Source organism: Nematostella vectensis, chromosome 4, assembly GCF_932526225.1.
Source record: "Nematostella vectensis chromosome 4, jaNemVect1.1, whole genome shotgun sequence".
NCBI classification, from domain to species: domain Eukaryota; kingdom Metazoa; phylum Cnidaria; class Anthozoa; order Actiniaria; family Edwardsiidae; genus Nematostella; species Nematostella vectensis.
The window spans coordinates 6,153,766-6,170,321 of NC_064037.1; the positions used below are offsets into that span (position 1 = coordinate 6,153,766).

The following is a 16,556-nucleotide window of genomic DNA, read 5'->3' on the forward strand; positions in this document are numbered from 1 at the left end:
CAATAGCTGTTCAGTTGGCGTGAGAGAAATATCCATGTACGCCAGATGGAACAACAAAATGAAGCTTTGAAAATGTTTAGAGTGATGAGGATTAGAGGAAACGACGCGTAACTGATCAATTTTTCGATTAAGTGGACTTTGGGGGCAGAATGAATTATTAAAATACCTAGATGACCAAAACAATTTTATAAAAAACTCGACAGTATTGCAAGGAATCGAAAGACCGGATCATCGCCAATTCGATCGTATGTTGTTAATAGATAGGTGTACGTAAGTTTATTCCTTTAATCTACGTAATTTCCAGTTAAAAAAAAAAAACAGCTACAGCGCTGAAGGCGGTATTGACAGATTGCCTAATAATCTCTCTTATATCAAAACGTCGTACGACAATGGAGGGGTGTAGATCTTCTATTTTTAATCTGTTTTTTTTTTCTATTGGTTAATGGGTTGAAATTCTATAGAAAAGCAATGAAGAAATTCGTTTTCAGTAAAACACATTGAAGATGGATTTAAGCACTCAACAACTTTTGGTCAGCAACTCAACAAGTGTGCAGAGTAAAACATATATGAGGAATTCTTCCGTTTTCGTGATTAAAAATGGCTGAAACAAAAAGATGTTCCGTGGATATTGCCTTATCTTTATTTACTTCTTATTTATTTACTTCTATTCATGCGCTTTACTTACAGGTTTCTCACAGTCCTGAGTGCCAGGATGTTCTGCGCTTCCTCGGCCACTGGTGTGGCGCGCCGCAAAACCCCTCCTACTCCTTCAACTAGACACTTCTTCGCCCCCCCCCCCTCCCCCGAGGTATGAAGGGTGAAGGGCGTTGGGGGTGACTTGGCCACTGGTGTGGCGCGCCGCAAAACCCCTCCTACTCCTTAAACTAGACACTTCTTCGCCCCCGAGGGGTGTAGGCCGTTGGGGGTGACTTGGCCGCAGGTACGGCGCACATATGTGCCCATCTTGGGAAGACTCCTCCCCAAGAACGTTAATTAAAGAGTCACTCATTTGAGGAATCTCCGCTGAGCCACTCCTATACCTGTAAAATCTATGCTTGGGACAGCGTAAAACAAGACTTACTTGCACATCACCAGCATCTACACACAACAACGATTGGGCTGCCCGGTTCAGTGAATAGAGGACTCACAGGCTATCCCAATAGTTATTGTAAAGATAAAAAAGCTCACCGAAATTAAGCAGAGTTTGGCAAAAATACTTATATATGCACATGAAAGATATAAGAATCGCGTGTATTATTTTACCCACATTTAGCATGCGCGAGAACAGGTTGCGGTCGCTCGAGCTAATAAGATGAGCTTTTTGTGGTCTCGTCATAAGCTGCTAGGAAGGCTTTAGGTTTTTTGAATGCGAAAATCTTTGTGTGCAAATAAGATTTGGTTAATACTATAAATTATTGTATTGGTACTGTAAAGTTGCTAAAAAAAAGGATTTTTACCCCCTTTGTTGCAAAAAAAAAAACCGAAACTTCCCGAAATTGTTCGAAATAATGCCTCCTCACCAGTAATCCCAAAGTAAATTGTATATTATTGATTAGGGTTTTATTTAATAAAATGTAAAGTAAGATTACACCATTTTATGATTTATTATTGAGAGCTCAAGGCGTAACTAAGCAAATCTTACATAAGGCGTCGTTTAAGCCTTCTATGGACAAAAATGACTTGAATTTTCATCATAAATATTTTTTTTCAGCAACATTCTCCATACTTATTTTTTTTTTCTTTAAATAATATAATTGCCAGTAAACTTTTACCTTCCTGTGACAGTAGTTTCTTCAAACTTTCTAACGAGAGTTTGGTAAGCACTGTAGTTTCTTCAAATGGCGGTTGATAAAGGGGCAGTGTGGTGTTGATTTGGTCAAGGAAAATAATTACAGCTTTTGAAGAACTTGAAGGAATCTCTTCGAATGGCTTTAAAGCGATAGATAGACGGTCACTGGATCTTGTTGTTTTAGTAAAGTCACAAAAAAACACTACAGGTTTTGAAAAACTTGCAATGGGGTGTACTGCTCTTGCCCGGGGGCATAGAAGTTCTTTGAATGCCTCCCTGAAAAATCGATTTCTGAATGCATATATAATTGGGTTGAAGAATGAGTTGAGAACAACAAGAGTGGAGGCAATCGGTCTCAGCAGCGTATCGTGTTGGTCTGACAACCTGACGACCACCAGCAGTAGCCAGGAGACGATCAAAAGGGCGGTGATAACGATGAAGAGGAAATTGGTATTGCCTTGTTGGAGGGTGCTTCTTGGCATGCCTGCTGAACGGTGTTGGTTCAAGATCGCTCTCTGGTGCCTTCTACTCACTCGCCACACCTCAAAACAACAGTAAATACAAACACAAAAACACGCAAAGGTCAGCAAGTTGATCACCATGGCGAACAAGCTCGAATATGTGTCCACGATGGCTTGAACTAGGCCTATGACCCAGCATGAGATTTCAGCGATGACCAGGCGCTCGTTTGTGACGATTGTCGGGTACCTGAACGCCTTCTTCATAGCTATATACCGATCAATGTTCAGTAGCGTCACATTGTACAGCGACACGGAGCCGAGCAGTTTCACGGTGACTCCCAACTCGATAGCAAGGCTGTAGCAATACGGTAGAGTAATGTTAGTGGCTATGATGATCGGTTGAGTTATCAGACCTGTCAATAAGTCCGTCAGAGCCAGGCACCCGAGGATCGTGTTGGACTTGCTTCGTAGGGAGGATTGCTTGATAAGAGCAAGTATCACAAGGAGGTTCAGCGAGAAAGTAAAGGGACAAGTCCCACAGTGGATGACTGCTATTACCGTAGAGATAATTCTACCAGTCGCGGGACCGTATGCGTTATGCCATGCAAGGAGACCAGGGGAGCATGTTGAGTTTTCCATAGTTCTTAGCAACTTCTGTGGAGTTAGAGAAAAAATATATAGCTTCCAAGCAAAATTTTGGTATATACAGAGACTTTCTAATAAAATTCGTCTTACTAAAATGTTATAGTCCATACGACTGCTTCGTACCGAAGTTTAACGAACAACTAAACTTACGTTTATAGAGGAATATGTTGCCTTTAGCTAACGACGATTACTTAAAAAATGGAATCGCAGAAGATAGAACACGTTTTTGTTATGCTTTTGATAGCTCGGTTTCGGCTTGGGCGGGACACTTTCCAGGCAAAAAGAGATATTTGAATGTTGATAGGCCTATGACCTCAACTGGATGTTCTTTGGCTTTTTATGGCTGGTCCCCTCAGTTCATCCCGTTTACCTCATTCCATATTCTTTACAGAAAAAAAAAACGGTAGAGGAAAGGCACTATACAAGTCTTCTCTAAAATAAAATTAAAAATATAATCGTAAATCGTGGTAAACACAACAAGATTTTCTCTATCATGCCAGTTATTTCCGTGTTTCAAACTAATTATGTAAGCATGTTCATTAACATTATTCGTCTCTTTTGAACTAAACTTTTAATCATTTGTGAAATTTTTATCATTTCAGAAACAAGTATTTTTGATATTGTTATCTTTAAAACAGGTGGTGGCAAGGTCGGCTGTTTTTAAAAAAATAAAAATTTTCATAGAACTCTTGTACTTTTATGAGATTTTAATGCGCTTACGTAACGAGCGAGAATTATTAAAAATGCTAACATGTTTCATTAGCGCATAAATTGTCTTTGATTAGTTTTTCCCATGAAGAAAAACGTCGCTTTTAAAACTTACGAAAAAAGGCACGCATTATCTAAACAAGCTGATCTTACATTTGAAAATAAAATGAAACACTATGAAGAATTTTGGACAAGATGGCGGTACGAATAGATTTTGAGCTGTATCTCAACAAAGAAACAAAAGAAGAACAGCGGCAGTTTTAATGTGGAACGCTCAGACAATTGTTCAATACGACTTACAAAATGTTTGTCGCGCTGCCATGCACTTAGTCCAAACCGCTTAATAGAGGTACCACTGAAATGCATAAATTGGTGGACGAATTCAAGAAAATCCATGAAAAAAAACTTACCTTCGCATCTGTGACCGGAAAAAAGGAAAACTTCTTCCAAAATATGATTTTTTTGCGCACCAGGCATCAAAATAAAAGTGGTGTTAAATAGATTATAAGGGAATAAGAAGGCGAATTTGTACTAAAAACATCCCATGCTGTGCCGAAGAGAATCTAATAGCATCACTTTTTCCTTGATATATGCGCAGAAATAACATTAAATTACACCCCAAGCTCACGTTTATTAAAATTTCCTATAAACCTTGATTAAAGCGCTATTTTATCAGTAACTACAGCTGTAATAGAAGCGACTCCTAGATTAGACAAAGAAGGGGGGTATACGCTTGAATTCGCAAAGCTTATTTTCATCCATGGTTTCTCTGGGGACAAGATAGGGAGGGGTCTGTTCTGCCGTTGCCTACACGTAATTGAACTGAAAAATTTGAACGAAAAGATACAAATATTTATTTAGTAAAAGTAAACGGGCTTTGGATTTGATACCACATTTTTAATATTGTAGATATCCCAGAAGGAGACGATAGCTGCTCCGCTAATGTACACTGTAGAATACCAGCATAAATATACGCCACATGTGGTATCGGCCCCGATGCCCAAGCGGATTTTTTAAGCCAAGTAAACATCCCAGAGTTTCCCTTTAATAAAACTACGGTAAACAATACACCTTAACCAATATAGTGGTGGCATTACCTATTTTAGGAGGTAATTCAGGACTTACTTGACGCTATTATATTAATGCACATGTTGCCCTTTTTGAGGCATCTATATACATCATTTTAGCAAAAAGGAAGTATTTTTGGGACTATATTTCTAAAGTGGCAGCTGGAGAGAAAGTAGGTCGCTTAGGCACCAATCACTAGACAGAAGCCGTTTTATATTAAAAAGGAAAGGTGGAATAACAAAGTGATTCAAGCGGAATTATTTTCCTTAAAAGCACATCTCATTTTTTTTTTCGCACTAAAACTGATTCGTCAAACGAAAGTCCGCTCCACGGGTATTAACTTCTCAAATACGGTGTCCTTTCTCGCTATTAGTTATATTTTTTGGGGGAAGGGGTTTACATAAAAGAATGAGAGCACAGCTTCCAGAGCACTTCTACAGATAAAAAATGCTCTTTTTTGTAAATAAAAAAAATACCAAAAACATTTTCTGGCCTTAAAATATCGTGAATGAAAAAATCCTATTGCTCCCCCCTCAAATACCTAGAGGACGGATTATTAGAAAAGGCTGAAACATCCCCCCCTCCCCTTTCACTTTTCTAATGGTCCGCCACTATAGGCCCCTCCTTTCATATTTTTTCTACTAGTAGTATAGAGGGATGACTAGCACAATATATGCAAGCCCTTGTGTACCTGCAGTTTCTATTGTTTGCCCGGATAGGTATAGGATGTATATACTGGTCTACGTTATGAGGTCACATATCTTTTGACAGACCAGTATCTGCGCTTGCCGTATCTGTCTGACGCACTGTTCACGCCTGGAAAGATTTGGTTTGCGATCAAGTTCGCTTAAATCACGCCAGCTGAAATTCTTGAGTTTGTACTCGTCAGCAACCCTGCAAGGATAAAACAAAGCTCACTACTTGAAACTACGACGCTTGAATGTGTGAATACAAAGTCTCGAATGTAAATAAAAAGTGTCGAAATAGGCCCATCCAAAACGAAAGTTGTATACTTTACTATAAGGCTTCCCCAAATCAGCCGATGGAAATGGATGCTTTCTTACACTTGATATTTTGCTATATCTAATTTTTCATACTCTTTTATTGGGATTTTGGGAAGACGCTGTCCTTTATTACACGATGTTTCGCAGGTTAAAGCATCAAGGGATGTGTGGAGTTCTCCCCGCTGAAAGAACTTTTTCCAAACTCGGGAAGAACTACTAGCAAGACCCACCTTTTAAGTGTTCTCCTCCACGAGTCAGGAAACTGCTTCAGTTCATCTGTAAAGAGATATGGGCTTTTAACTATTAGCTTTATAACGATAATTATAGACATAACAACATTGATATTTTAAAAATGGAAATCGTGAGACGAAGACAGTTTCTTTTTCACAGTTGCAAAATCACAATCCTGAAACTCACCGTAAGATATCCGTTGATCTTTCTCAGGCATACCATCATCTTCACTATCACCATCTTCATCGTCACTGTTAATGTCATCTTCACTGCTATAATCATTAGCATCATCGTTAGCTTCTTCACCATCAGTTCCATAATAAACTTTGCCATTATCACCATTATCTTCATCATCATCATTATCACTTTCGGCATCATCACCATTCTTTTCATAAATATGATTCTTTTTCGTATAAGCATTCTTTCTTCTTTTCGATGTATCAAAAACATCATTGTCTTTATCTGTTTCAAAATGTTCCTCTGCTTTGAAACAGCTTCTTCCCCGTTTCTCGCCAAAACGTTCGTCATTTTGACCACAACCTCTTCCATCAGCCCCATCACCAACTTCGCTGACCACATTCTGGAGAATTTTATTCCAGAATTCTCTGTGTTCGTCATCAAGTTGAGATACCAGATGGTACACGTCAGATAGGGGCTCCTGCCCGAGGCTAGATGGAGAGGACAACTTTCTCATGTCGCCTTGGTCAAGATGAAGAATCTAACAGACAAAATAATGCGGAAGTAAAAATCTAGAGGCATTGTTGGCTATCAACATGAGGGGGTACATCCATTTTACCCCTAAAAATGCCCAACCTTGGAGAGTGTAATTCCAGAAAACATTCATACCCCCCTACGGAGGGATTTTTTATTCCCCACCCCTGGAATTTCGAGATCCCCAAAAATTCCCTATTTTGACGAAAAGTTCACGTGAACTGTTTGATGAAAAACGTGTCCTTATTTGTACACGTCTGTAGCGTGTACAACGCGGTCTGCTTTATTGATGATCCATTTGGTTTCTTTTTTTAGTTACCGCAAATAACAGTCAATAGCTTGTGTTTGTATAATTTACTTTTATTTCACATCCTGGAGCAAAATCGATCCCCTGGAACACCTTATACCCCCCAACCCCTGGAATTTCCTAGGGATTTGACCCCCACCCCTCCCCCGGGGGGGTATGGAACTTTTCTGGTATTATATATATCTTATATATATATATATATGATATTTAAATATATGATATTTTTCATCATTATATTTAATAATTAAAAAAACTTCTCAAATGGTATTTAAAGAAAGAATAGAAAGAAAAGAAAGGGAAATCCTTAGAAGAATAGAAATGAGTTCCGTGTACACCGTTCTTCTGCTTCATGCGTCTATCAAAACGCTTTTCTTATATGGGTCAAATGTGTTAAGACCTTTAAAATTTCCTATGAAGTTTCCCACATCCAAATACCAAATACCGTGTCAAATTTCAAACCCTTCCATACCTGGAGAAACAACTGCAGGCTTGGTCCGTCTACATAAGATCCATCGTGAGCAAAGACAAGGGTATCATTGGCCGAGACAAGCCCCTGTTGAAAAAGATAAATTCACTGAGTAAAGTGGAACCTGAATTTTACAATTTGCCTCGGGAAAAAGAAAATGTATCGTAAAATCGAGCTATCGTTGCAGTCTTCGATTTTACGATATAAGGGTAAATCCATTGAAAATATTGTTGTAGAGGTCGTATTAATTATCAATTTTTACAAAATATTGTTAATGTTCTCTCTGTAAGACTGTAATCTGCATGCATTCAACAAGATCTGTCAAATCGAAAAAATCAATTAACTGTACTGTACATGTGTGGTGTTTTTCTCTGTTTCTCTCTGTTTGTTATTAGGCAAAATCAGTAATATCGTTGTATTGAGGTCAAAACTACACTTAGGAGAACAGATTTGCATCATAAAATCGAGAATATCGTTGAATCCAATATCGTTAGATCGAGGTAATTTGTTATACCTTTGTAGTAGGGTAGGTATGGAATTAGCCGTATTTTTGAGGGGAATACTAATTTTGAGGGGGAATACATTATTTTACGTTCAGTTCCGACGGCCAATCATAGACGGTTATGCTATTCCGAGGGCCGTCGCATCTATTCTATTCCGACGGCTATTCAGTTCCGACGGCCGTCGCATCTATTCTATTCCGACGGCTATTCAGTTCCGACGGCCGTCACATCTATTCTATTCCGACGGCTATTCAGTCCCGACGGCCGTCGCATCTATTCTATTCAGCCGGTGAACGTTAAACAAAACCTACCTATATTACTACCAAACGTAATCTCAAGTCACAGTTAGACTAAAAAAACATAGCCACTTAAAAAAAATAATAATCTCTGATTGAATGATAGGGAAAGCGATGCGACGAAGTGGAGGAAGTAGAGAAAAAAGAAGATGCTGAATATATTGACGCAAAAACGCTTGTTTTCTATTTGATAAAGATGTGTTATTTATTGTCTTAATAAAGTATAAGATTAGCCTGTCTTTTTGTTTACGGTCCTGTCATCTCAGTATTTGATCTTGTTATGCTAATACATAGTGCTCGATCGTGGATCACGCAAAGAGCGTAAAAAAAATCGTACCGTTGCAACTGAATAGCTGTTGGAATAGAAAACCTTCCGAATTGGATAAATAATTTCGAATTTTAATACCCATAAAAAATGTTTCTTTAGTGCATAAACTGACAAACGATGAAAATATGTTACTACTTTTGTAATTCTACAAAAAAAGTAAACAGTTTGGTTAAACATTTTATTACAACAACGCTCATCATACAAATTAATAAGGTTAATACAAAAATAAACCTATACATAAACTAGAGTACCTGATATAGGGTATCCATATTTAGGGCTCTAGGCTATAATAAAGTTAATGTACTTTGATTATGGTATTTATCGCCTGGCTTTCTAAAGGACTCTTCTAAAGGCTCTTTTTGTTCTCTTTTGTTTACATGTTTATTGAATATATGCTGTCAAATCATGCAGTATGTTAATTCACTCTAGATTACCGAAAGTTATTCTTTGAAAAGGCTTTTTTCCCGGTCAAAAAGTTCAACTACGATTGTAAAATGGTTTATTCCAAGTTGGGACATCTGCTTGCTGAGGAATCGGCTGCTCCCTGAACATCTTTGACAGCAGGAATTTTCTCTTATTTATCGCCGATTCTGTCGCTTCACTCCAGTCAAACCCGTCGTTGTCCTTTTTGCGTATCTATGATTTTCTTGAAAGTTGGTTCCTTCCGTAAAGTACGCATCCACTTTAGATGTTCAAAAAGGACTTTTCTTAGCTCTTTTCGATAGTGGGGAACAAGGTCATTCGTTGCTTTGGCTTCAGCTACCTCTTCAGAGTTGCCGCGCTGCTCATACTTTGCAACAAGTTCTTTCCAATGACCATGGAAGCGATCCATTGATTCAGCTTGGAGACGATCCCAGACATTTGGGATAATATCATCTATACTTTCGTCTGACGAAGAGTCTTCATTCGTAGTATGATCGGATTGGGAAGATTCGCTATCCAGATAATCTTCAAATGTTTCTGTCGATACGTTTGAATCTTCATCCCAGTAATGTCTAATAGATCCCATACTGCTAGCGTTACCTTTACGCTATGGCGTCCAGAGTAGAATGAGGATTGGGTCGTCCTTCCGGTGCTGTTATACTTTTGGTGGAGTACGTTCAAGCTCAAAGTTGTCTTATTGTAAAACGAATTCTATTTTTTTTGTGTGTGTGTATTTATGTTAATCCACTATTCAACAATTCTTCCTAGCTATACCTCACTTTTACAAATTCCAGCTAGGCTCTTAGAAGTTATTAGGGTGGGTGACCCTCAGTTACGGTCTTGTACTTGGTCCTTTTTAGAGGTCATATATTTTGTAGTGTTTGCTTGAGATTCAACAAATCTCACTTTAGGTTGAACTCTGGCTTCTTGTAGGCACTTTCTTCGCTGTGTACTTTCTAAAAGATGTACATCTGCCAGATAGTTTGCTAGTCGAACTAGCTGTTTTGCTTCGCAATTCGGGTAGGTGCAATCGTTGCAATAACGCCTCACCAAGCTTTCGACGAGGTGGCTTGATAAGAGTGAACCTCGTTCCGAAAGTCTTGTCTTCATGTAGGATGTTTTTTAATCATTCTTCTCTTTCGTTTTAGATTTTGTAAGTGCCTAGCTGGAATTTGTAAAAGTGAGGTATAGCTTGGAAGAATTGTTGAATAGTGGATTAACATAAACACACACACAAAAAAAAAAAGAATTCGTTTTACAATAAGACAACTTTGAGCTTGAACGCACTACAACAAAAGTATAACAGCACCGGAAGGACGACCCAATCCTCATTCTACTCTGGACGCCATAGCGTAAAGGTAACGCTAGCAGTATGGGATCTATTAGACATTACTGGGATGAAGATTCAAACGTATCGACAGAAACATTTGAAGATTATTCGGATAGCAAATCTTCCCAAACCGATCATACTACGAATGAAGACTCTTCGTCAGGCGAAAGTATAGATGATATTATCCCAAATGTCTGGGATCGTCTCCAAGCTGAATCAATGGATCGCTTCCATGGTCATTGGAAAGAACTTGTTGCAAAGTATGAGCAGCGCGGCAACTCTGAAGAGGTAGCTGAAGCCAAAGCAACGAATGACCTTGTTCCCCACTATCGAAAAGAGCTAAGAAAAGTCCTTTTTGAGCATCTAAAGTGGAAGCGTACTTTACGGAAGGATCCAACTTTCAAGAAAATCATAGATACGCAAAGAAATCTCATGGACAACGACGGGTTTGACTGGAGTGAAGCGACAGAATCGGCGATAAATAAGAGAAAATTCCTGCTGTCAAAGATGTTCAGGGAGCAGCCGATTCCTCAGCAAGCAGATGTCCCAACTTGGAATAAACCATTTTACAATCGTAGTTGAACTTTTTGACCGGGAAAAAAGCATTTTCAAAGAATAACTTTATGTAATCTAGAGTGAATTAACAAACTGCATGATTTGACAGCATATATTCAATAGACATGTAAACAAAAGAGAACAAAAAGAGCCTTTAGAAGAGTCCTTTAGAAAGCCAGGCGATAAATACCATAATCAAAGTACATTAACTTTATTATAGCCTAGAGCCCTAAATATGGATACCCTATATCAGGTACTCTAGTTTATGTATAGGTTTATTTTTGTATTAACCTTATTAATTTGTATGATGAGCGTTGTTGTAATAAAATAGTTTAACCAAACTTTTTACTTTCTTTGTAGAATTACAAAAGTAGTAACATATTTTCATCGTTTGTCAGTTTATGCACTAAAAGAAACATTTTTTATGGGTATTAAAATTCGAAATGGTAATTATTTATTCAATTCGGAAGGTTTTCTATTCCAACAGCTATTCAGTTGCGACCGTACGATTTTTTTAACACTCTTTGAGTGACCCACGATCGAGCACCAGGTATTAGCATAACAAGATCATACTGAGATGACAAGACCGTAAACAAAAAACAGGCTAAACAATAAATAACACATCTTTATCAAATAGAAAACAAGCGTTTTTGCGTCAATATATTCAGCATCTTCTTTTTTCTCTAATCCTCCACTTCGTCGAATCGCTTTCACTATCATTCAATCAGAGATTATTATTTTTTTTTGTGGCTATTTTTTTTTCAGTCTAACTGTGACTTGAGATTACGTTAACGTTCACCGGCTGAATAGAATAGATGCGAAGGCCGTCGGAACTGAATAGCCGTCGGAATAGAATAGATGTGACGGCCGTCGGAATAGAATAGATGCGACGGCCGTCGGAATAGAATAACCGTCTGATTGGCCGTCGGAACTTAACGTAAGCTAATGTATTCCCCCTCAAAAATACGGCTAATTCCATACCTACCCTACTACTTACCTTTCTCTGTATCTCCACCAGGAGAAAGGAACGTCATCATAAAATTATAGGTTATTTCACGGGAATTCATATATTAGCTAAGTTAGCAAATTAACTTACTAGTACTAGTAAATGAAATTGGGGGCGAAAAAGTTTAGTGGTATTATTTTGAAATTTTATAGAATTTTAAAATTTTATAGAAAAAACATACTAGTAAAAAGTAAAATTTCGGGGCGAGAAACCAATCTGACAACTCGCCCCGAGATTTGGTTTACTAGTATAATAACTTTACTATTAAATGAAATTACGGGGCGTAAAGCAACAACGACAACTCGCCCCGAGATTTGGTTTACTAGTACTAAGTAATTATAATACCAAGAAATTACGGGGCGTAAAGCAAAAACAACAACACGCATCGATAACAATAGATTTGTTACTCTCAATGAGCGAACTGAGACACATCAAGGAGTTTCGGGCGAGTTGTCAAGCAAACGAAACGATTTTGCTCAAAAGTGAAAATAATGATATATCCAATCAGAACGCCAATACGGCATTTTTTACTAGTGGAAAAAATCGTACGACCAATCAGCTGGCTTCTCTAGCGCGAAGAGACTAGTTTTATCACAATGGTTTTTGGCGCGTAAATCTCGGTATGTATATAATAATCGAGGTTATCGTAAAACCCAGTATCGTGAAATCCAGGTTTGTATATTAGTGAGGACATACAGCTGGAAAACTTTGTGTCATTTGTGAAATTCTAATTTTTATCACAGGGAGGGAGGGTGGTGTACCCCATGTCCATATGCTGATTATGACCATGCACTTGCAGTGGGAAACAAATAAAATTGGCTTACAATTTCCTCCATAAACTGGAATTTGGAATCTATGATCCTTGCTTGGCTCTTTGATTGCTTCTCATCTTTTGCCACTTTAAGATAAAGACCCAGGGGGATTTCAACCTGAAACGACATTGACAGTAAAAAGTACTCAATTGGGCTGTTGTGTTGTGAGTCAGGAGTATCAGAGACTTACTGTGTCGTTTGGGTTGTCAGGGCCCTCCACAAATCCATAGGACTGAAGCAGATGACAGTTAGCAAGCTGCCCATATGTGTTAAACACCTCCCCTCCCTAAAAAAACAAAGTCAATTATTTTATACAAATCAAAGACAGATTGATAAAGCTTTGGTTGATGACGAAAATAACACTTTTTGGGTAAAAAAATGATTATCCTCATGGATAGACAATTGAGGGCGTAAAAGACTTGTTTTCCATAAATTGGACCACCCTTTGAAAATTCCTAGACCCACAAATAATGATAAGGATGATGATGATGATGGTGATGATGATGTCAAGTAGTGGTTGATGATATTTTAAACGATATGATAATGATGTTGACAAAGATAATGATAACGAAAGTGAGGATGACAAATATGGGTGATTATGTTGCACATGATTATAATGATAACAACCATGATGACAATGGGAAAACTGACTTTAATTGGTAATGTTGAAATTGATGATGATGATGATGACATGATAGGGAAAAAGATGTGATCATGACAACTATGGCAAATAGAAGACACCTGATTCTTGATGATCGTACAACTGTTAATTTTACCTTCAGAATATGTTGGGTGGAAACCATGCTAAGTTCTTCCTCTCCAAACTCAAGTCTTGCATTGTTGTTGCTATGGTGATTGAGAATGTCTGCCATGGGTACCATGACAGGAACATTGTTACCATGGAAACTAGGGCTATCCTCAGTAAAGCTATAAGCCATGATGAAGGCGGCCATGTGTTTGTACAGTGAAAGGGAATGTCTTTTCAGGCTATGAAACAAAGGGAAATGCTATGAATCACCCCTTCAACATTCTGAGCTGACATGTGTGGCAAATTGTATCAAGTCTTTTAAGTTCACAAAAGAAATGCAAATAGGATGGACACTTTAGTGGTAAACTAAATCTTTAGTGGTAAATAAGGATAATAATAAGATACAAAATAATAAGATATTCCAATATCAAAATCAAACCAAAACAACAGTGTCACGAAAGTCAACATTAAAGTCTTATCTAACTAATGCCAAAAACATAGAATGACTTACTCAAAAAACTTTTTAAACTTTTTCATTATTGGTACTGCCACAGTGAAGTACTGCCTTTCGATACGTTGTTTATCATCCTCAACATCATCCTCAAAACCTGTTCCTTGCAACAATGACTGCCTGGTCTCATCCGGCCAGAACATGGGCTGGTCAAGAATATCGATTCCAGGAACAATATCCATGTATGGTTTCCATAGTGATGTGGGATTGGTGTATTCATACATGAGAGCCAGTAATAAGGGGACCCAGCTGGATCTATAAAACAGACATTTGAATCATAATAGTGCTAAATTATAATAGCGGCGAGATTTAGGGAATGATAAGAGGTAAGGACAAGTAAAATTTGAAGGATTAGGAAAAGACATCTACAAATGACTGATTGCAAAATGGTGTTTCATATGATATATTGGCCCCATAAAATAAGAATTCAATTGTTTTATACAGTATTTGTTTTCTTTTTTATAAACAGAGTACATCTTCGGACTTTAATGCTTTAGGCATGTGCGTGCTGTGATTCCTAAAAGGTGGTTTACAGGAAATACTGAGGTAAGCCAAGATACAGAGAAGTTAAGAAAACTGGAGGGGGACCAGCCATGGCCTTTTCTCGGGCCGGTACCCAGGGGGGGCACAGGGGGTGCAAACCCCCCACAACAGTCGAAAGTCCACTTTTGATTCTCAAAAGACGCGTTATTAGTAGATAAAACTAAAAATTATGAGCTAGAACACTCTGGTATGTATCAAATTCCGACAATAAACGTCCGTGGAGATACTGAAAAGGCATAAAAAAATCCCTTTTTGTTCTTTTGGAGGTGGTTAGATTTTTATAAGAGAAATCCCTCCCCCCCCCCCCCCCCCCCCCCTCGGATTTCATATGAAGAAAACATTGTCGTTTTGGGGGTCTTGTACCGAGAAATCTTAGTTTCTTTTCAGAGACATTCTCCATTGACTAAAGATGATCACAGTAACTGTTTTTCTCTTCTGACTACAAGTTATGAAGTTTATGAAGCATCTGCGGTAGGGCAACCTTAAAAATGACAAGAATCATGCAGTTTTTTCCAAATAATGAATATATTAGTTTCCATATATGGAAGTGACAATGTTTAGTAAAAATGACAATTTTTTTGCTAAATTTTCTTACAATACAATACAATATATTTTTTATTTGTACCACAAGATGAAATTACAATACAAAACTAAATACTTTAATACAAATCGGGTACTGGCTGTCTAGAAAATAACTAAAAAGCTAATCTAGCTAGACAGCCAAGATTAAATGACTTACGAGATTCTGTCGTCAGACGAGGCACAAGTAAAAAAAAACAGCAAAAAAATAGACAAGCAAACACGAAAAGAAAAGAAAAAGAATGTATGAATAAACTTGATATGCGCACACCCCCAAGAAAAATCCTGGGTACGGGCCTGCTTCTGGTCATTCCCCTATAAACTTTGAAAAACTTGAGTCGCCCCCAGCCCAGCCCAACCCAGCCCAACCCCCCCCCCCCCCTCCCCTCCCTCAACCCGGTCTCTACAGGCATTTCTGCCATGGGTTTAGCTGAGTTATCAGAATTTTAAAAACTGCAGAAGAGCTATTTAAGTTTTCTAAACGGTCCCAGGAATGCATCATGCTTACCCCTCATGCTGACTAAGCATATTTTGTATTACTTTCCCAGTTAAGATCTTTGAAATTCCACATGTTTTTGGCTCTAAAAGAAGTCCACGTGGAACCTTAAATAGGCATTCATCAGGGGAAATATCTTCCATAGCAACCATGCCATAGCGATGACACGAGCCTCTTAGTCTGACAGCAACCTGAAAAAAATCAGTGAATGGCAAGACATAAAAAGGTAGAAGGAGATTGTCACTAGGCTGATGAAAGTTAATTTTGTGTTTGGCATCCTTTTGACTTTTCATGCATGATTTTGATCATTTTTTATGATACGCCTCTGGTGAAATAGTAGATGAGTAACGTGCGCTGGTGCAATTCATGAAATCAACACTAAAGCCATTCTTGGGGTACGCTGTTTCTCTTGCTTCTCTTTTTCCTCTGAAGATTATTATTACACGTGACAGATGCACGTGAAAGATGCACGTGAAAGATGTCAATATATCCTATGCTTTGCCTCAGACTTTTGCATACTACTAACCTTATTGTTGAGCTTTAGATCGTTGTCGTGGCACCATAGCAAGAAACTAGAAATAGCACTATCTAGTTCCAAAGATTTTTCTTTCTTTTCGTCCGCCATATTGACCGAAATTAATTACGGAGGCCTGGGCTCTAACACAGGAAACCCATTTTTATTGCGGGAAATTCGGTTTCCTAATCTCTGTCTCAAATACAAATCGTGGAAAGAAATGGGGGTGGATTTTAAGGGGCGGCGGAATGATCCTAAAGGTGTGGGAAGGGGTTACAATACAATACAATTTATTTATTTATTATCGGTACCACAAAATTTACACAGGTGTAGTCCGAGAAAGAAATCATGTAATAAAGAGATATTTTTCTAAGGTATTTATTATTACGCCCCGATGACGATGCAAGTATAAGAATATGAATGCTCAAATATTCCACTTTTTCTCTGAAATGAGCACACGAACCTTTGGGTATTCCTTGGTGTTACGGGGAGCTTTGTTTTTGGTGCCCAATGCCTTTGTAC

The 16,556-nt window shown here is 38.2% G+C and overlaps 3 protein-coding genes across 3 annotated transcripts in view; 1 reads left to right on the plus strand and 2 right to left on the minus strand.

Annotated features, from left to right (window-relative positions):
- LOC5509287 (intraflagellar transport protein 172 homolog) overlaps positions 1–1,588 on the plus strand; it is a 28,915-nt gene extending 27,327 nt beyond the window's left edge. Inside the window, exon 56 of the mRNA XM_048727154.1 lies at positions 688–1,588. Coding sequence (XP_048583111.1) covers positions 688–777 — 90 coding nt within the window. The 3' untranslated portion in view covers positions 778–1,588. The remainder of the gene's footprint in view (positions 1–687) is intronic.
- On the minus strand, positions 1,544–3,325 carry LOC5509296 (histamine H2 receptor). Its single transcript, XM_032378243.2, has one exon. The coding sequence runs from the start codon at positions 3,001–3,003 to the stop codon at positions 1,708–1,710; it is 1,296 nt and encodes a 431-aa protein (XP_032234134.2). The 5' UTR covers positions 3,004–3,325; the 3' UTR covers positions 1,544–1,707.
- Positions 3,326–4,214: 889 nt separating this feature from the next.
- On the minus strand, positions 4,215–16,543 carry LOC5509299 (N-lysine methyltransferase SETD6). The gene is made up of 10 exons (XM_032378269.2): positions 16,047–16,543; positions 15,533–15,711; positions 13,903–14,157; positions 13,420–13,630; positions 12,834–12,929; positions 12,656–12,760; positions 7,394–7,477; positions 6,093–6,624; positions 5,906–5,951; positions 4,215–5,565 (listed from the first exon to the last, which is right to left on the minus strand). Exons 1-10 carry the CDS (start codon positions 16,143–16,145, stop codon positions 5,412–5,414), a joined length of 1,761 nt encoding a protein of 586 aa, XP_032234160.2. The 5' UTR covers positions 16,146–16,543; the 3' UTR covers positions 4,215–5,411.
- Positions 16,544–16,556: the final 13 nt, after the last annotated feature.

Bases quoted from the DNA above. Each gene is read 5' to 3' on its own strand.
- LOC5509296 (XM_032378243.2), bottom strand. From the start codon at position 3,003: ATGGACTATAACATTTTAGTAAGACGAATTTTATTAGAAAGTCTCTGT.
- LOC5509299 (XM_032378269.2), bottom strand. From the start codon at position 16,145: ATGGCGGACGAAAAGAAAGAAAAATCTTTGGAACTAGATAGTGCTATT. The intron at 13,631-13,902 runs GTAAGTCATTCT...TTTGTTTCATAG, and splicing joins AAGTTTAAAAAGTTTTTTGA to CCTGAAAAGACATTCCCTTT. The intron at 12,761-12,833 runs GTAAGTCTCTGA...ATGTCGTTTCAG, and splicing joins CTGACAACCCAAACGACACA to GTTGAAATCCCCCTGGGTCT.